Source organism: Bacillus rossius (genome assembly GCF_032445375.1).
Source record: "Bacillus rossius redtenbacheri isolate Brsri chromosome 4 unlocalized genomic scaffold, Brsri_v3 Brsri_v3_scf4_2, whole genome shotgun sequence".
Lineage (NCBI taxonomy): Eukaryota > Metazoa > Arthropoda > Insecta > Phasmatodea > Bacillidae > Bacillus > Bacillus rossius.
In genome coordinates, this window is record NW_026962011.1 from 9,729,251 (window position 1) to 9,751,088 (window position 21,838).

Below are 21,838 nucleotides of genomic sequence, written 5' to 3' on the forward strand. Positions count from 1 at the left end.
CGAAATGCTCCAACAGCTCCAAAGATCCAAATGCTGCAACAGCTCCAAAGCTCCAAATGCTTCAACAGCTCCAAAGCTCCAAATTCTCCAACAGCTTCAAAGCTCTAACAGCTCCAAAGCTACAACAGCTCCAAAGCTCCAAATTCTCCAACAGCTCCAAAGCAACAACAGCTATAAAGCTCCAAAGCTCCAACAGCTCCTAAGCTCCAAAGCTCCAACACGTAATGTTCACGCAATTGACATGCAATGTACGCACAATACACGGAATGAACACACAGTACACACAGGAAACGGAATGAACACAGTACACACTGTACACACCGTAAATGGAAGGAACACGCAATGTTCACGCAATTGACGCACAATACACGCAATGTACCCGCAATTTACGCACTGTACACGCAATGTCTACGCAACGTTCATGTATCTCAAGCATTTAATGAAAAGGAAGCACATTTGGGCAATAATTCTACAAAACGGAAGCGCTTTTAACGAAAAGGAGGTGCATTCTCACGTACATTCAACTCGGTAGGATGCGATGGTCACAGTTAATTTAGGATATAATGTCTCCAACAGTCTATGAATCCAACAGTTTATTTATCCAAAAGTCATTGGCTCCAATAGTAATTGGCTCCATTAGTCTATGAATCCAACAGTCATTTGGCTCCATCAGTCATTTGCTTCAACAATCTTTGGCTCCAACAATCAATGACGTCAAAAGTATTTGACTCCAAATAGTCTTAGACCTAGCGCTATTAGACTACAAGACTAGGAGTCTACGAAGATACGAGACTGCAGGACTGCATGTCTACATGAGTACTTGACTACGCAGCTACAAGTCTAAATGGCTCCAATTGCTGCATCAATCTTCAGTGGAATTTTCTCTTTGACTCCAGCTGCTCCAGCAGATTTATGTTATATGATTACAAGGCTACTTTGTTACGTAGCTAAAAGTCTACGAGGCTCCAAGGCATCAAGACTACGCGACTACGACTCATAAGGTTACGAGACTACGAGTCTACAAGGTGTGCCGTTTATCATAATTTTCGGGAACAAGTTTTGAATTTTAAGTTTAATTTTTCATTTTTAAAGAAGGAAACCCGAAAATAAAGTTGCATTTTTAATTTCATTTAATTTTGATTCCATTACTGTACTCTCCGACGTAATCTTGTGCAACCCAGTGTACTTGCGCTTGTTCGCAGGCCCAATTAGATACTTTTGCTTACGATTGATTATCGCAGCATCTCGGCCGCAGTTTGCAACACGTTTTCTCCCTGTAACAGTATGACTTTTCGTGCTAGCGAACGTTACCCCCGAGCCCACCGCTAGCATCTTTCATTTCTCGGAGGCAAGCATAGGTAAGCTGTTTGCCAGCACGTCCAGGAGCATGTTACAGTCCTCGGCGACGCCTCGGGATGGTCCACACGACGTTTTTCCCAGGCGACTTAGCAAGTTTTGACCCCCCCTTCCTTCTTCTCCTCCCAGTGGCTTCTTGGGAACTTCAACCCGCAGCATCGACCTCCAATGAACCCACGCAAAGTACATGCTCTCTCCAAGGACCTACGCCCTGGTCCGACAGAGCCATCAGCGAGCTCTCGCGGCGGCAAAAATCCCTAACCTAGCTCTGTCCGCTGGTTGCGAGTGCGTCCAGTGCACTCTAGCAGACGTTTCTGTGACCCTCCAGCTAGTTTCTCCTCTTGGCCGCCAGAGCGCACTACTCACCCCTCCCATAAGAGACAGCTGGTCATAATCGACTTTGGAAGCAGTCGCGGTGCGATTGCGACCTTAGTCCGCCCGCGACTCTGGTGAGCGCGCGGCGAGCGCTATTTCCGCCTGCTTAGCCCTCCGGGCATCTTCGGCTACCTTCGGTATCCTCCCACACCCCCACCTTTTGTTCCGGGCCTGAGCGCCCGTGAAAATTACGATGTCTCCCCGCCAGCAGGTACTTCGGCGCGCGGGTCATTTCTGGCTGGTAATACCGTAATCGTCGACGCTAGTCTCCGCCAAGAAGACCGTCGTAACTTGTACTATGTAGTCAACAGACTACGAGGGATGAACTCCCTAATTTAGATAGAATTGTTTAGACAGCCAGTAGAGTATTTAATAGTCTAAGTGTTAGAGTAATTTTCTTTCTCTGGTCTTATTTAAATTATATTAATGATGGATTTCTTTGTAAAAATCGCGTTGCGTGTGTCGGGACTCCAATTCGCGACAGCACCCAGCACCCTGAGTGACAGCATCACCCACCCTGCATTGGTGAGTGTTTATTTCTCTTCGCTAGATTACCCCCCCCCCCCCCTCACACACACACACACACACACTTTTCAGGCCTTCTGGGCCAATGTTTTTCGGGACTGTGTGGAAACAGGTCTCATTCGCAAGAATATATTTCTGTTGCAGGCAGGGTCCAAGAGTCCAAGATACTGATCAAAGTATCAGTCCGAGAGACTAAGTCCAAGAGACTGATCCAAGTCCAAGATCCAAGGACCACCATCCACATAACAGTTTCCAAGTATCAGCGTACGAGTAGCCGGCATCACGAGCCTATTCCCGCGGCAAGACCCCCCCCCCCCCCCACCCCCCTCGTGCTTCTGAATCTACTGTGCTTTTAAAAGCATTGGAAAAGTTTAAATTTACGTGCGAAATGAAAGATGCTAGCGGTGGGATCGGGGTAACTTTCGCTAGCACGACAAGTCATACTGTTACAGGGAGAAAACGTGTTGCAAACTGCGGCCGAGATGCTGCGATAACCAATCGTAAGCAAAAGTATCTAATTGGGCCTGCGAACAAGCGCAGGTGCACTGGTAAAAAAAAAAAAAAATTTAAAAAAATTTAAAACAAAAATAATTACAAAAAATACATAAATAGATTCTGCTATAGCCTGTCCCACTCTTAGATTGCAGTACACGGCTTATGGTGCGTGCTGTTGCCAAATCTCTAACACATTACGAATTTGAGGAGATGTGTGTCTTTTTAATTCGGATCGAACAAGAAGCATTTTAAGAAATCATATCGTAATTTATAATATTTGATACTATTACACATATAAATTTGTAATAATGCCACTTTTATGTAAATTTCAAATAAAAACTATATATTGTAGACGAAAATTTCTTATAGTTTTCTTTTATGTGTTAAAAATTCCATACATATATATATAATTTTCATGGGCCCGATAAATGCCGTATTTTTGGACAAGTCATGTCCAAAATGATAAATAAAATACGGTAAAGGAAATTCTAGGTCGAGTAAGTTATGGGAAAAATCCGAACAAATGGGTCGAAATGGGGAAGATTTTTTGAAAAACAGAAAAATCGCAAGAACTCCCATAATATGAATAATATCGCATCCGTTTTAACGTAGGTATGATAACTCGGAGTACCTAATGCCAAAAAATGATTTCTAAATAAATTTTTGATACGACCAGCCATAACTGTTTGGGTTCGAAAAAAAATTTCACCGGACAAAAAAACGTAACTGCCTTAGTAGACACCTTATCAAAACTGTTTAAATTGTTTGTAAATATCATAATTATTTTCCAAAACTTTATATAACTAGTTCTAATGAAGAAATATAATCATAAAAATCTTCCTGCGCCTTTAGGCTGTGCCGATAAGGAATTATTTTTAACTTACAACAAGAATCTGTTCACACACATTTCATTTATAGGAATTTATACGATAAATGTAACGTTAACTTGATTAAGAAATTAATAACATCACATACCTTTTAATCACTATCGCTACCGCTGACCAATGTTAATACCCCTTCCATAAGAGTAGCACAGAGCTGACCAGAAGAATGGTAAGCTTCCTTAATTGCATTGCACACACTCATATTTTTTGAAAAATACTCAAATACATTCAACACAATCTTGCGCTCCCTCCCGCGTAGCCCACCGATATAATTTATTTTCGGTGTTCTATCTTCCATATTTTAAATGTACGTAATAAAAATAAATGTAGAAAATAAAATCACGTGTGTCAATATATAATTTGTCAAAATTATAACTGTAACGAGTCACCGGACACAACGCGTTGCTTCGTCGCGAGACGCGATACTAACTGACAGGCTGGTTTTCAGAAATGCGTGTCTAAGGAAATGCATGGTTGACTAAAGAATCCATGTATTTAAAATTGCTTGCAGGACAGAACCCCACTTATCTAAAACACACGACCTTGTTTCCTCTTACGACGGCAGCTTGTGAGAGAAACCTCTATTGCAGCGCGCTCTTGTACTGATAAGACATGTCTTTAACAGCTATTTCCACGGAAACTATAGAAGCAATTGAGATGGAGCTGCTTTTAAAAACTAATTCAATTCATTGTGAACATTTTTCACGCTTTCGTACCCCATCTATCTTTAATAGAAAAAAACTTTTTCGTTGGTCAACGTTTTGATGTGTCAGTTTGTGAGAAAATGCATTTCAATATATTTAAAAAATTATTTAAGTGAAACCTGTACAGTTTTTGTCTTAACATTTGTTCGGTGGCGTCCTAAGGCATTAATCTATTAATAAAAAAAATCTGAATGATATACACATGTAGGTTATTTTTTTTGATGTGAAACATCTCGGAATACTTCAAAACAGTTCGCAGTGAATAAGTTATGTTTTTTAATTTTTTCGGACACTTAAAATATTGTTAAGTATTCAAAATAAGCATTGCCATATGCGTATTTCGATGCTATACAATATGAAAAAAATCTTGGTCCAAAAATTAAAATTTTAATTTCGTTTGATATTTGGCAACAACGCACGAAGAAACAAGGACAGCGCTAACGGCAATCGGCGTGTGTTAGAGAGAGAGAGAGAATGCGCCCATTTACTTCCACACTGCAATCTAAGAGTGGGATGCTCTATAGCTTGTGAACATCTCATTGTTGAGCAACAATAGAGTTCTAGTACAAGCCAGAATCTATTTATGTATTTTTTGTATTTTTTTTGTTTTAAATTTTTTATTAATTTTTTTATATATTTTTTTTTAATTTTATGATATCAACGAAAACGTGTGACGGTTTTCTCCGAGTGCTTCTGATTAACCTGGTCAATATTATGGTGGTTTTCTCCGTGTGCTCCCGATTATTCTTGTTAATATTTTGATAGTTTTCTCAAATGCTTATGATTATTCCTGGCTAGACTTCTGATGGTTTTCTCCGAGTGCTCCTGATTATTCTTATCAATATTTTGATCGATTTTTCCGTGTGCTTGCGATCATTCCTGTGGTTTCGGTCAAAGGTCAAGGTCACACCCATCCAAGATGGCCGCCGTGACGTCACAATCCAAGATGGCGGACTGTGAGAAATCTGAGAAGCACTAGCAGGAAGGACGAACTTCCTTTTCCTTGGAGACTAGCGAAGCCATCCTTCTTATGCGATCGATAGTGAGCATCCCGCATCCCGCATAAAATAAATAAATAATATTTACCTGCGAGCAACACGTGGCGTAATCTGTTGTTGAAAAGCGGAAATACTTGCAACAAGTACCTTTGCATGAGATAAATTAACTCTCACCACTGAATGGTGCTTTTTTAGTCAGTTAGAGACATGAAGTTTCGTAGCGACGCGGCCAATTAGTCAAGCAGTCTCGTAACCATGCGTTCTGTAAGCTTCATAGTCCTATAGCCTCGCGATCACGTAACCTTGAAGATTTGCAATCGCATAGTCTCGTAACCTCATAGCTCGTAGTCTCGTAGTCATGATGCATTGGAGCCTCGTAGACTTGAAGCTACGTAAGCAAATAGCCTTGTAGTCTTATAACATAAAGCTGATGGTGCAGTTGGAGCAAAAGAGAAAATTCCGTCGAAGAAAGATACGGCAATTGGAGCCTTGTAGACGAGTAGCTTCGTAGTCAAGGACTCATGCAGACTTGAAGTCCTGTATCCTCGCAGTCACATAAACTTGTGTTCTAGAAGCTTCGTAGCTCTGTAGCCTTGCATTCTCGTAAAGTTGAAGATTCGTAGTCGCATAGTCTCGTAACCTCATAGCTCGTAGTCGCATAGTCATGATATCTTGGGACCCCGTAGAATTGTAGCTATGTAGCCAAGTAGCCTCGTAGACTTGTAGCTACGTAAACAAGTAGTCATGCAATCTAATAGCATAATGCTGCTGGAGTAGTTGGAGCCGAGTATTGTATTCTTGTAGCTTCAAAGACATGTAGTTTCGTAGCCACACGGTCTTTTAGCCATGCAGTCTCGTAGCCGTGTATAACTCGTAACCAGCTAGATCCTTTTAGACTCGTAGCCTTGTGGCCTCATAGTCTCTTAGACTCGTAGAATTCTAGCCAAACATATTTGGAGTTGATGAGACAAAAGACAGTTGGAGCCAATGATTGTAGGAGCCAATGACTGATGGAGTCACTAGACTGATGGAATCAATAGACGGATCCAATGAATATTGGAGCCAATGAAAAATGAGCTGCCTTTTCGTGTCGGTGCTTCCAAATGTGCTGCCTTTTCGTTGATGGTGCTTCCTTTTTGTTGACGGTGCTTCCAAATGTGCTGCCTTTTCGTTGTCGGTGCTTCCTAATGTGCTGCCTTTTCGATGATGGTGCTGCCTTTTTGTTGTCGGTGCTTCCAAATGTGCTGCCTTTTCGTTGTCGGTGCTTCCAAATGAGTTGCCTTTTCGTTGTCGGTGCTTCCAAATGAGTTGCCTTTTCGTTGTCGGTGCTTCCAAATGTGCTGCCTTTTCATTGTTGGTGCTTCCAAATGTGCTGCCTTTTCGTTGGCGGTGCTTCCGAATGTGCTGCCTTTTTGTTGACAGTGCTTCCAAATGTGCTGCCTTTTCGTTGTCGGTGCTTCTATTTTTAATGTTGTTTTGACTCTAGTATTATTGTAAATTTTTCTTGATTTGACTAGCGTATTATTCCACCCGGTGCATGTATATAAGCGAGTCCTAGACAGCAGGTCGCTCAGTTTGTTACTGTCGTTGACGGTGTAAGGATCACCTAGTTTATTTCATCTGGTGCAAGTCGCGTAATTACCTGTTCTTGCGAACTCGATTGCATCTTTACAGACTTTAACGTCGAACTCGATGGACGTTGTACCATCGTCTACGGGAACCTTGACGTCAGCGACGACAATGGTTGAGCAGATCCCGTTGGCAACGACGACGTCAACATTGGAGGAGATTTCAACAGATGTGGTACCACCAGCAGAAGATAGCTTAATGACTACAGAGCTGGTTGTGCAGGAAACCACGACGATCGACGATACGACCTCGATGGAGACTTCAATGGATGCTGATTTGACAACAACTAACGAACATCGGTGCTGCGACAAGATTTTCTCAAACATCAGCAATGCTCGACGACACGAGAAGAGCGAATGTGCCAAGAACCTATATCGTAAAATGTTTGTTTGTGAGAAATGTCATAAGCAGTTTGCCAGAAAAGATAATATGAAAACGCACATTGAGACATGCAAAGGTACTGCTGTGCGGCAGAATGTAAAGTTTTCGGCGCAACAACGATGCATCGATGTGCATAAGAGTATGCCTGGAAATGGTACTACTGTCGGAACGCTTGTATCTGTATCAGGTCTGAAAGGCTCGTCTTCATCACCACGGTATCCTTTCAGCTACTGTAATACGTCGTTCGCATTTTCCCATGATGCACGAAGACATGAGCGGAGCAAATGCATGAAGAATCCTTCTCGCATGAAGTTTCGCTGTGATGAGTGCCTTAAATGGTTTACTCGAATTGACAGTTTGCGACATCATGCGAAAAAATGTAAAAGTGGAGTCTGTGCTCCTACTGCTGAACTACCTGCCGACATTTCGACTCCTTGCTTTAGATTGGAGACACGGAAGCATACAACCAAAAAAACAGATGCGCAGCAACCGATTGCTATGACGTCTGAATATGGAACTAAACCTAAGACTGTGTTCGGAGCATTACAAGTGAACGATAATGACTTCTACTTGGCGCAGTCTGCATTTCGTGGAACGTTGAAAGACTACTATTATCTAAATACGTTTAGTGAGACGAAAGATATTTGTAATTTTCTTGACGATATCAGACAGAACATAATCAATCAGCTTACTGATGACGTAGCAACAAACGGACCTTTGAAGTATAACTTGTGGTTGGACTGTTTATATGGAAAGCCATATCCGTTCGATGACAAAGTGAAGAAGTGTGCATTCAAGACATCGGCTGCAGTAATTTACAGTTCTGACGATGTGAAGCAAACTGTTAAAAACGGTATCCAGAAAATCTGTCAAGAAGAGGAGGACTATGTCTGTAAGCTTAGAATTAGTCATTTCACGCCTATGCAGGGCTAAATATTTATAAGATTGATGGCTTTCGCAAGTGATCCTGTAGTAAAATATAGATTAAGTAATAAATATTATGTTTGTGAAAGAACTTGAGGTGTTTTATTTACGAACCTGTCATCATTGTGGTATTTTTACATAAAATTATTTTTGTATCGACCAGGGATCGAACCAAGTTTCGAATCAATCATTACTTGAATGAGTAAAAAAATTTTTATCAAATTTAGAATTTTTCCCGAATTTCTAGCATTAAATATACGGATTTTCATGATGGCGACCGTAACACGAATTGCAACATTAATAGGATCCAATATGGTGGTCGTAACGTAAATTTTAACGAAGACATTGTACTCAAACAAGATGGCGGGCGTAATAAAACAAGCAACATTTATATAATCCAATATGGCGACCATAACTATAATTTCAACAGTGTTTTTTTAAGATTTGTATTATTTAATTCGATTATTTTTTTTTTTTAGGATTTTTAAAAATTTTCCCGATTTTCTAACAAAAATTACGGATTTTCAAGATGGCGGACATGACATCATACTAGGTGACGATATATACTTTGACATAAGTGGCGGGGGTCAGTCTGACAGCAGCCACCACGGGGTAGAAGGATCAGTCGTCATTTTTTGCCCTCACCGGGTTCGAACCAAGGACTCCGAGCTCCGTGTCGTAAATGAAGGTTTTTTAAATATTTTTATTAAAATTTTATTAATTGAATTTTTTTATAGATTTTAATTTTTTTTCATTAAAATCGGATAGTAAATAAAGATTTACAAGATGGCGACCGTAACGGAAATTGCAACGGTGACATCATAATCCTAAAACTGGCTTATCGGAGGCTGTAGACATGGATGCTTAAGCCAGTTTTAGGAATTTTCAGCCGCTGGGATTTTTATGGAGTAAAACGGGAAATTTTTCCTCAAAACGGGATGTTTTGAGTCATTTTGAGTCATTTTAGAGGAATTTTTGAGTCCAAGATGGCCACCGTGACGTCACAATCCAATATGGTGGACCGACAATCACAATTCACACTCCTACTCCTGTGCCCGGCGCCCCCAAAACATACTACTCGCATGCTCTCACTGAATCCAACACCGCTTTTCTCGAGCCACGTCATAACATCGGTTTTTGTAGCATACTTTGACGGCGGTTTGTTATTTGCACAGTGTGGTACGGTGCATTATCCATCACAATGACAGAATTTGGCGGAAGATTAGGTAATACTTTTTCGTCTATCCATTTTTCGAAGTTTGCATTGTTCATTTGTCCGTGGTAGTCTCCGGTAACAGTTCCAGCTTTGTAAACAAAGTGACGCATTAGGAATAAACCTATTCTGGCTACCTGCTTGCAACACAATAAGCCTCAACTCCAAATTCATCGTCGTGCTGCCAACACTTGGAAAACGTTAAATTGTTGTCAATCCAACTTTCATCGAGATAAACAATCTCTGTGCCGACTTCGCGGTAGTGCCGTATCTTGCGTAGGTAATCATTACGCCACGTAACAATATCTGCTCTCTCAACGAGAATTTTTCTCTTGGATCTGCATTTCCTCCACTTGAAACCCATACTTTTAATTAGGCGATGCAGTGATCTTGCTCCCCATGGAAAATCTATTTTATTCTTAATTATTGGCAGCAATTTCGGGACTGTCGAAACTTTCTTCTCGCCTACGTAAAAGTCATGTATAGCATTTCTTATAACGCATCTGTCGAAATCATCTACAGTCATGGTAGTGTGTTTTCGCCAAGCAGAACGATCTTTTCGAGGTGTTGATAATTTATTCGTAGAATCTGTAGCGTTTCTTACTTGGTTTTCCTTTCTGATTCGCTTCACCGTCGCTTCACTCACACCTGTATAATAAAGCTGCGCGACGTGTGGCTTGACTCACAGGAAAAGCTAAGTTACCTTATTTTGCTTCGTTGTCACACTTCTCTACAACAGTGTTTATAATTTCGCGTCCTTCACTATGTATAATTTTTCTCTTTTTCCCGGTAGAAGCCATTGCTAAAATGAGGTTTATTATTACTATTTAAATTTATCTATAGTTACGTAAATAGTAGAGTTTAATAATTACTAATTAAATAACTACCTATAAATTTCAAATATATAGATTTAGTAAAAATACTAGCGGACCAGGCGTTGCGCCTCAACTTGAAAACAAGAAACGATGTTTGCGCGTAGAACTGTACACTGCTCAGGCGACAAGCTATAACTGGCGCCCACCCCCCATGTTTACGGGTAGGGACTGGTTCCCCCCCCCCCCCCAACACCAACACACACGTGTCTACGGATCTTTCCATAAGTCACGTACAGTACTTATTTACCCCCAAGAGAAAGTATTTATGACATTAATTATATTTTTCATTTTGGCATGCCCGTCTTGTCCACAATTTAGGTTATATTATTTTTATTTTTACATGATTTCTAATTTACTGTTTGCAAAACGTACCAGACCTCTTACCTCCACATGTGATCAGAGGCGCCGAAAATGACAAGGAGTGATAATGGTTTTCGTTCCACTAATTTTAACAGACAAGATGTAAGAATATATTAAAAGTAGTGCTCCTTTGTAGCTCAATTATTAAAATCCTTTTTAGAAGAGGCTGAAAAAACATTAAATTATGTTCAAGGACGAGATCAATAAAGTGATATGTTTTGTACTCGTATGTTCACTTTTTAATTAGATGACTTTTATATAAAAATAACCACTTTACCTATGCATTTGGTGTAGAAAGCTAGACACCAAAGAAAGGATAGTCAATTTAAAAAAATTCGCGAGTGCTGTCAATAAATAATGCGTCGCTTTTGTGTTGTAATTCCACCCCACACTTGGAGCTGATTGGCTGAGAACAATTTCTCAATATCAAACCTAAACTATTCTAAAATCAAAACTGGAGGTTATGGGCCGCATTCCGCGACCTGGCACTCCTTTTCGGGCCTCGGGGTTCGATGCAAAGCCCAGGCATTCGGCCCTTAGGCTCGCCATGGCGATGATGAGATCACTGTCAGCCAGTCAGCAAAGACTTCTGGGGATTGCTTAATTAAGCAAGTATTATGAACCATTGATGGAGAGATAATTTATAAGGTATTATTATCAGTTTAAAAAGTATAAGTGGTACAGGAAATGTTTGTTGTAACATTGACACTAACACACTGACTTAAGGACCTACAGTAATAGCCATAGGCGACAAGGCTTTTCACAGTTGAAATTGCAGGTGTTGTTACAGCTCACCTTGCACCATCCAAAATAAAATACTGTATTCAATGATATTTTGCAATTTTCTTCATAACTTCCTATATATCCCTATTTCCCCCTCCCTCCTGCGTCTGTCCCTGTTACTGTGCATGAACTGAAGTGGCCAAACGTTGCCGAGACAATAGAAGGGGTTTTAGGGGTTTTAGAGTTACGGTTGTTGTATTAAATCTAAATAAATGGTGGTTGTTTCAGTGCATTACAGATGGCAGCACAAGGTACAAGGAGCTTGGTTGTATTATGTAAACAAACTCTTTAGGTTTCTTATGCTATTGGTAGAGATAACTTCAAAAAATAAAAATATTGCTTGTTACTTTTATGTAAAAAGCTGTCCTATTTGCGTTTAGTGTAAAATGGTAAATGCGAAATATTTACTTGTTCGGCATTGTAACACATTGCTTACAAGCAAAAGTAGGAAACTCAAATAAAAATAATACAGCTAAAGATAGTACGAGAGCCGACACGTTTCTATTCATCTTGACCGCTAGTGTCTTAATGCATCAAAGCATCAAAATCACGGATCCCATTACATAATCCCCTAAAGGTACATCTGAGAGATGGCCACACTGTCCACATCCCCGACTGTCAAAAGGGTTAAATATCGTGTCTAGAAAGAAGTTTGTATTCCTTCCAATGAGTGTCAGCCACAGCACAAATTGAGTTAAATCCACGGATGACACCTGAGTAGGGCAGAAGTCCGTCTCTATGGATGCGGCCCCAGCCCCCCCCCCCCCGCCCCCCCACATCATTCTGTGGGCCCCGTTGCTAGAAGTCATGATTGGCCCCCATAAATTTAAAAAAAAAAATTAGGCATTCTTTGTTTATTGTTTTAGTTTTTTATTTTTAAACTTTACCAAAATTGTTTTTAAAACACATATTAAAACTAGTTTTTAGTCAGTGTTTTGATTGTCAACGTAAATTTATTTTGATTAATGGCAAATTTAGATAAATTTATAGAAAATTAAATGTGAAATTTTGGTGTAGGAGAAACTAAGTAGTTGTGCAATTCCAACTAAGTCAACTTTAATTAATAAAATGAATCTTTGAAAATTAAATCAAGTTGTAATCCTTAAAATTATTATTTAAAATCAGAGTAATCTCAATCTTAAAAAGTTGTAAAATGATATTTTACTCGTTAAATATATAGCATTTTTCCACACACCTCAAAGGGGTGGGGACCCTAGAGAGCACTACTCTGGCGAGCAATGGGGAGGTACCACACTTAATATATAGCATTTTTAAATCACGTTACTAATAATGACAATCTCAATAATCACTTGCTCATTATTAAATAGGTACAATGTTAGGAAATCTATGAAATTATTTTACTACTGAAATCATTGAAAACAAATCCATTGGCGACGGACGCTGTATTCAAATTAAGTTCTAGAGTTACAATGTATGTTTGCAAAAAATTATCAATTAGTTAAAATTTCAATTAAACAAGATACAGATCTTATACTAAACATTACAAAGGTTTAGTTGTATCTCGAATCAATCAATTAATTAATTCAGAACATAATTTATCAATAATTTTCAAATTTTATCTATATGATTATATGTCAAAAGTAATTTGGAAATAAATTAAATGCTATTAAATTGTTGTGCAATGGTAGTTCAAATATAGAGCATAACAAAATTTACTATTAAATTAAAATTAGGACTACTAGGGGAATTAAAGTTATAGTGAGAATATATTAAAAATAAAAATATTAAATAAAAATTTATCTATAAAATTATATTCTTATCACACACGGAAAATTAGGTGATGTCAAACCAAAAATATAATTTTAGAATTCAGATACAACTATGGATTACAAATATACAATATTACACATAAAACATTTACCTATGAAATACATACATTCGTAGATTTCTCTTTCTCACATAACAATATCTTTTTGGAACAGTTATCGCACCGTCAACGTATTCTGGTGAAACTTCTAATCTCGCTGGTACTACTACCACAGCTGTAGAAGTTCCTCTACGTCTGGATGAAATGATGATAAAAGTCTGGTAGTTCTCCGTTATTCGATTTATGTACAGTCAGAAATACTGCTGCAGGGGGTGACTCTTCTTTTTACTTATCACCAATAAAAGTCTATGTCTTGAATGTTGTATCACACAAAATCTTATAGTGAAATTAGTCCGTTCACTCGATGAAAAGGTAATTTCAAAACTAGTGACACTGTAAAATTCTTCAAGACACAATACACTTATTTTGCAACTATGAGTCGTGATTAAATTCACATTCAGTGAAATGTCACAATAAAAACCAATCCACTATGAGGTCATACAAAATTTCAAAATAAATTGAAACTTTTAAAACAAACAATAAATAAAATCTTCTTTACATACAATCTCAGAATCAAATAAAATATTTCATGAGCAGTATCAACGACATGCTCACTATTCCAGGTCTCAGAAAATTATAATTAAATTTTCTCAATAACTAGCTGCATATGTCGTTCACAGAGCTTGTATTTCAACTTAAAAAAAAATGGTCTTAAAAGTAAATACTATGAAATTGCATTACAGAAATTAGCTCCCCTAAAATGAAGAAAAAACAAATAAATGTTTCACAAATAGGTCCTACTACTAAAATCAACTGAAATTTTAAGCTCAGCAAAAAAAAAGTGTACATTAAATAAAAGTTATATTGTAGTGCTTATGAAAATCGATAGTTTACATTTTTCTGGCTTTGATTATTGAGAATTTTTCAATTACATCTATGAAGTCAAGGCTTGATGCAAGACGATGTTCGATTGCCAATACTCCAAGTGAATTAAGACGTTCTTGGGTCATTGATGAACGTTGCCATGTTTTTAATACGTTTCCCAGCTGGCTGAATGCTCTTTCTGCTGATGCAACGGTAACTGGAATCGTACAAAAGATTCTTAATAGAATACAGAAATTTATGAATATTGGTTCTAATGGTTTTTCACGGATTGAATTCAACAACTGTAGCGGGTTACTTAAAACAATATTTTGTTCAACTTGAAACACTGAATTGTAAATATGTTTCAGGTGTATTATTTCGTCAGGAAAGTTTACTGACAAATCGTTCTAAAATACGTTGTGACTAAGTTTTCAGCCTTAGCCCTCAAATCACTGTCTTCCATAGAGCTGAATTGAATCACTGGGCAAAAGAGTTCAGTGAGTGTCTTGGTCGCTTCAAATCTTGTCTTGAGATATTTTAAAATAAGATCCAAAGCTCTATACACAATACTATTTTTAAAGTTTTTTTCTTCTTCTTCTTCTGTACTAGTTGTTTCGAACTGAGGGCGACTTCTTAATTTTGTAAACATATATGGTGTAACGCCCCTCATGCCCAAAAATTATATTATTTTAAATTAATTAAAAAAACACCTTGGAAACAGCTGGGCAAAATATTAAGAAAATTAAAATTAATTACCAGAGGGGACACGAGGCGGTGAACAAGACAAAATTTACACTCCCTGCACACTAGTAACTTGCGAGTTCGTGGATCGTTATGTAGAAGAAGGTATATGATAAATAAATACGCTATATAAACAGCTTGGTCTATAGGTTTTCCTGGTTTATTTTTAAGAGGTTTCATTTTAGCATCATTTCGACATGATAATAAAAATCTTAGTAATTAACAAAGTAAAGGGGGCGCCCCTACATTATTTAAAACAATACACATTACACCTTAACAAACAAATGATTACATTAACAAAATTTCAAGTATAGCACCAAAATTTGATTCTCCCACCGATTACATATATATGAGTTTCCTTGATTTTACATTTTCTAAAGGTTTACGTTCTTAAAGCACTGCTCGCTGGTATCTTGTTAATTAATTTAGTTCCTTCTATGCAAGTGTAATATATATATATATAGCTCATATCACCCGGGTCTTCCCAGGATGACGTCGGACCGAGAGGAAAACTCTTCTAAAGGGGGAAATCAGCTGCAGGTCTCGAAGATCATGCGGGGAGCAATTTCTCTCCCCGGAAACTACAACCCTGTCTGAAACACATGTCAAATTCAAAACGAATTAGACCTGCGTCCAGACAGTCATACACAGTCGGCGCGAAAGGCCAACAAACGGGAATTTGGGGGGGGGGGGGGAAAGGCTGGATTACTCACTAAAAAGGGTGTGAAATCAGGGCTCGCGAGGTGTCTCGCACCGACATCAGGATGGCGCGTACCTAGAATTCGCGGATGCGCGGAAGAAACTAAAATTTTTAGGAAAGTAAAAAAAATAATAAAATTTAACTAAACATGACTTCTTCTAAATACTACATCTGACTGGCTACTGTACCACTGGGATCACATCCCTAAAGCAAGCTGACTACATTCTTGTGCACACGAATCCGCCGTTGCCGCGAAAAGCCTCTTAGCACAGAAGACGCCGAGAAGATGTGGTCAGTAGCCGAGGTCGGAGAACTAAGTGCCGGCGATGGCGGTCAAAGCTTCTAATTAAATCGGGTGCTCAGCCCTAAGAAAAAAGGGGGAAGGTTCTGCTCAGGGCCGCAAACATGCGGAGGTGCCCGAGGCGGGCGTGACAACAACACGACATGCGCGCTCTCTACCGGCGGTGACAGGAAGCTACAAAGAATCGACTTCTACAGGCCGCGAGAAGGAAGCATAGGGCCTTAGGGAGCCGCGGCGCTGCTCTCTAGTGGCGTAAAGAAGAACTAACTGAGGCGGTGAGCTGACTTGCCACCAGGTGTCATGAGGGTGAGCTCTGCACGCTGGCGACCAGGTTCGCGGTTACTTTTTCTGCCGCTAGATGTGGTGGACGTCTCTGTCGGACCAGGGGGAAGGTCCTTGAAGTCGGCCATGGTCTTGGCTAAGTTCACGTCAGGTCACTGCTCCCGACTTGATTTCTCAGAACTAATGTGAGGTGGAGAGAGAGTAAGGGGGGACAGAAATAGCTACTAAGGTGGGAACGCAGCTCCACTGGAGACCCATTCGTGACGAGACTTGCTATTCTCAGCAAGCCTGTAAGAAGTAGCAGCTTGCAGCCCACAAGCTGCTCTATGCAATTTTGGTCATGAAGAGAAATTATATTACAAACTCGGGACGTGACTGCAGGCGAGAGAAATTTAAACCCGGGCTGCCCACGTCCACATTAGACAGCAAAATATCAGATTGGCCCCCTGAGAAAGGGGCTTGGTCCACTGGCACAAAGTTTAAACACGTGGTGTACACCGGCCTAACAAAAAGTAAATCACCCCCTTAACAACCAGATAAATTAAAAAAATAAGAATTCCAAAAAAAAATTAAAATTATAGAAAAATTAAAAAAAGGTGACGAAATGCCTAATTTCCGGTACAATGGTATGTTGATTGATTCCTCCACTAAACGTGACTCACTGATTATGTCTTCCCACGAATTTCTCAGTCGCTGTATGTCTTTCCTCAGATCATTAATCAGTTTCACTTCAATGTCCAGAGAAATACTCTGCAACTGAATTATTACACTCTATTCATTGATGCATCCCAATACCTTGTACCAAAATACTGTCATACATAGGCCTTGAAAAGAAGAAAAGTATTTTTTAAGACCCATAACTTTATTGTATGCTTTTTGGTTCTAAGCTTGACTTCAACTCAGTTAATACTCGTTCTAAGGCCTTTAATACTCCTGGGTAGTGCTTTGCGACGGAAACTACGGCTTCAAATCTTTCGTACCACCTTGTTTGTGATTTTTTTTTTTTTTTTTTTTTTTTTTTTTAGCGAAAGCGGCACTTTAGAAGTTAAAATATTCCATCTTGTAAGGCTATGTGCGAAAAAAGTATACATTGTTTCCAAGTTTCCAAAAAAAGGTGATAATTTCTGGGCACATTATTACTGTATTAACTCCTATTCTGTTTAAAGAGTGAGCTCCACATGGAGAATAAAATGCCACATCATTTTTCTCTAACAGTCTTGATTTTACTCCTTTGATTTTTCCACACATTTTTGATCCTCCATCGCACCCTTGAGCCCTGCAGTCCTCAAGAGGGATATTATTTTCTGCTAAAACATTTAATATTTCATTAGTAATATCTTCTCCACTTTTTTCGTTGCAGTTAACGAATTTCACAAACCTTTCTTTTATTTCATATTTCTTAAAGTCTTTATTTTGGACATATCTCAAAATAAAAAACATTTTGTTCTTGATGCGATGCATCAGGAGTTGCGTCAACAATAAGCCCATAATAAATGCTTCTTGCCTTTCATCAAGTATAACTTTTAAAACTTTTTCACCACAAAGTGAAATGAACTCTTTTTGACTCATCCAATATAAGTAATGGGCTTGTCCTCTCATGTTTTTTCATTGCAATTGCAGATTTTTTACCTTAGCCAAATTCTCCCTTGTAATTTCATCGTATTTTACTATTAACTCCCAAGTCCAAAGAAAATTGCCATTATTTGCATCACCAATTGATACATTATCTCCTTGGAAAGGCAACCCCCTTGGAGCTAGAAAGAGTGTTACATCTAAAATTCGTTGTAAAATAGCTTTCCACTTTTGTGCTTCGTTCAAAATTTGGTTTTGAAGACCACTGTCAAGACCTTTTGAATTAATTGATTGTTGGAGGGATTTCCATTGGCAATAAGACTTACGATGGTCATAACTGTTTTCATGCTCGGGAAGTTTATTATACAACATTTTCCATGGAGATTGAGCAGGGGATAATTCTATGTTTGCAAATTTACTTCTTTTTGAGCCATTAGCAAAAAGAGTATACAAGCAATGCAATGAAGTGTCTGTTTTGAAGAGCTACAAATTAACCAGTCTCTGGGGTACTTTTCTCGATTGTTTACATATTTAGAATTGAGAAGATAGTTAGAAAAGTTTTCCTGTTTTGCCTTTAGGGAATGTCTTAGCCTGAGTACATAATTCTTCAAATTTGATATTATTTTGAGAGACAATATTCTGGCGATTAGTATCATTAATTATTTCTGGCCCTGTGCCTGGGTCGGTAAAATCTAAAATTGATTAATCATTGTTAAACCTCTCGTCATTTGAAATGTCGTTTTCGTGATTAGAAGCCTTATTGATAGAATCTACAACATGTTCTTTTCCTACCTGCACCTCAGAGGAAGTCTTGTTTGTATTTTCATCAGTTGCAACCAGTAATTCACGGGACACCGTCGCAGTATCTCCAGTAGTGTTACAAGTAGGTAAACTGTCACTTTTAGCACTCGATCATCAACACAAAGAGAACTGTTATCACTGCCACCATTCTTTTTAAAAAACTTTGTAATATTCTGCCGGCCGACAGCCCCTTTTGAATCTTTAATGGCTTTTAACTTCCGTTTTTGCGCCCCAGATTTTTGCTTGAAATAACTCATAGACATAATGACATAGTAAGTATTAACTGTTTATAAATAATTACATACACAAACTCTCATACGGAAAAACACCACGGAAACACACTAATCAGTACCAAGCACCTGTGAAGGTTGTTGATTCACTGACAGGACACGGGATATATTGTACAGATGAGCAAGCGAGCCGCGGGATGAGAAAGATCAAAAATAGCAACATTACGTCATTGACCTTGAGCCGAGTAGCCTGATAGAGGAGGAAGCCAGGCGGTGTTCTGTACTGTTAACTGTTATCACGTCAGAAGGTTTTGTTTCAGTTGTAGATTCAGACATGTTCTGTAAACACAGCATATTCCGATATTCCGAATCATATTACTTTGGTGCAATATTTCATCGATATAATTAAAACTAGGCCTACCTGTTTGCTGTCTATTAAAAAAAATAGTTTTATTTATTTTTTATTTCTTTCGCAGGGTCCCTAGACCCACGGGCCCCATTGCCATAGCAACGGTAGCACCGGCCATGTGGGGGCCCTGTGCGGCCCTTCCGCTGGTCCTTCAAACTCCAAAGCCTACCTCGAGCAAGAGGCTGCAGCTACCTACCCCCTCAAAACAAAGCACCCGTAACCCGAGGTTTTTCCGACTATATACTGTGCCCACAATGTTTTTAAGGCAGTTTGACTCCGCCGTTCCAGAGGACACCAGACTGCTAGCCAACACTAAATCAGCTACGAATACTATGGTGTTTAGCGTGCTGGATTTTATGGCGAGGGTTGAATCCACCTTCACGAGTTTCCTAGAGCTTTAGGGAAATGAACAAGTAATTTCATTGCAACTTGGAGGTGTTTGAGGAGGAACTACGGCGAGAGGCTGAGGGAACCCATCCCAACATCACTGCCAATACGCCACTCCCTTTTATTTTTATAACCATTTGGCTAACCTGCAGTTGACTCAGTGGAATCCCCATCCTAAGAGTATCACGAGTCGCTTATCCAAGTCTCTTACATCTCTGGGGCTCCTCAGACAACACAGAGAGCCTGTTATCTGGCCTAAGTGCATCCAGGCTAGTGCCGGAGCTGTGTCGTCGCTCACTGCGTCCGCCATTCAACAGGAAGGGGACCCCTCCGGGCGTGCTCTAAGCGATCAGAGCTACGAACCGCTAGCCAACAGGTGTGACCCTCCAGTACCTCTCTGAGGTGGTCGGCCACGAGGAAGCCGTCGACCACGACTTGGGGGCAGCCCACGATCCTGCCGCCGGGGGAGACCACGCCGTTGCGCGGGTCCGTCAAGGGCTCGAACGCCGTCATGGACACGACGGAGCAAGACACCGCCTCCACCTCTACCGTGCTGGCTGCAGAGCCTGGACAAGGAATCCAAGTGGTGCGTGCGATTAGAAGCAGCTTAACAGTGCATGCCACAGTGAAAGGTTCTATAGAAGATTAAGAGGTGCTGGACGTTTTCATTTACACATGTTTTGGATTTTGGTCGGGTACATTGTTCTTTAAAAGTTTAGCCCTACTACCAAGCGGAAAATACAGCAAATAGATTAAAGGAGGTGATAAAAGGTATCGTTTGAATGAATACCGAAATATGATCTTTACAAAATACGTTTTAAAATTTTAAAATTTGAAAACTTGTATTTTAAAAACATTTATTTCTATTGGCAATAACACATTGACATATGGACCTATAGTAGTAGCCACAGGCGACGTAGCTTCTCATACAATTGAATGTAAAGGTGTTGTTACTACTCATCTTTCACCGCCCAAAATAACATACCTACACAGTCTTCACTGATATATTGAAAATATATTCTCCCACCCCCCTTGCGGGCGTCACTATTAGTGTTTAGTTACTTTACACTTACTAAGTGGCTAGAATTGTCGTGCTAATAGAAGAGGTAGGTAGAAACTTAGCTTTTAATTTCATTTACAGAGTTAGAGCAAATATATATTCCAGCATTGAAGAATGCTTGAATTATGATCTTTTTATGTCTTCAGAATAAATGTACTACGAGAGATCACAAGGTAGCTTACCAAAAATAACTAGGTACTATTGATGAAAATTTTTCTCCGTTGCTAGGTAACAGGAAACACCCATTTAAATTTGTATGAAAGTTATGTTTCGTTATTTATATTAAACATAAAAGAACCATTCGTAAATAATACTTACCTATAGGATTCCAGTCAGTTGTAAAATTGAGAAGAGTACTCACAACATTTTCATCTTTGAAAAATGATGACACAAATTCCTGTTTTTGATAAGGCTTGAAGGATTCGTTGAAAACGTACGACTGCACTTTTAAGTGACTTTTAAGAGACCTGTAAATATGAAAACTTATATTTATTATCAATATCATGCATATATGTAGAAAATACTAATAAAAAGTATTATTTTTTACTTTAATTCTACTTAATCGATTATTCCATGGAATCTTCCTTCAACTATACCCATACGACATTTAAAAAAAATGTAATCGTAATACTATCACATCTGTTTTGTTTCATTATTCAAGTGCTTTCAACACTCCCAGGATCTGACAATCAACACCGGTCAAATACACACATTTTTCTACAAACAGTTCCCGTCAAAAGTTTAGTACCATTACAAAATTTGTGCAAAACGCTTGTACTTAAATAATTTGTTTTATCATTGCTTCTTTCGAAATACATTTTTATTAAATTAAATCATTGAATTTTGTTTATCAGTTTGCAAGTTATGAAATTTGACAAGAGTAAAAAAATTAGAATTTTGGTACATATTATTATATTGTCTGGCATCTCAGTGTTAAACGTATTATTTTTGACGTGGCAACGTCTAATAAATCGATGAACGCCGGCTGCACGCATGAAAAAGTGTCCCGTAACGCACATTGTCCCACTACGATGTGTTCCGTTACACTCATTGTACGCTTGCGCCGCATCTCTCTTCCACTCGATTGGAACAACCATCGATTTGACTTTTCAATCATGTTTTCGTCGATTTAATCTATACTAATATTATAAATCTGAAGAG

The 21,838-nt window shown here is 39.0% G+C and overlaps 1 protein-coding gene across 1 annotated transcript in view; it reads right to left on the reverse strand.

Annotated features, from left to right (window-relative positions):
• The window catches only part of LOC134541906 (cilia- and flagella-associated protein 300-like), a 39,032-nt gene that overhangs the window by 11,609 nt on the left and 5,585 nt on the right, over nucleotides 1-21,838 (reverse strand). The window contains exons 3-4 of the mRNA XM_063385644.1: nucleotides 20,996-21,144; nucleotides 20,011-20,183 (exon numbers count right to left, since the gene is read on the reverse strand). Coding sequence (XP_063241714.1) covers nucleotides 20,011-20,130 — 120 coding nt within the window. The 5' untranslated portion in view covers nucleotides 20,131-20,183; nucleotides 20,996-21,144. The remainder of the gene's footprint in view (nucleotides 1-20,010; nucleotides 20,184-20,995; nucleotides 21,145-21,838) is intronic.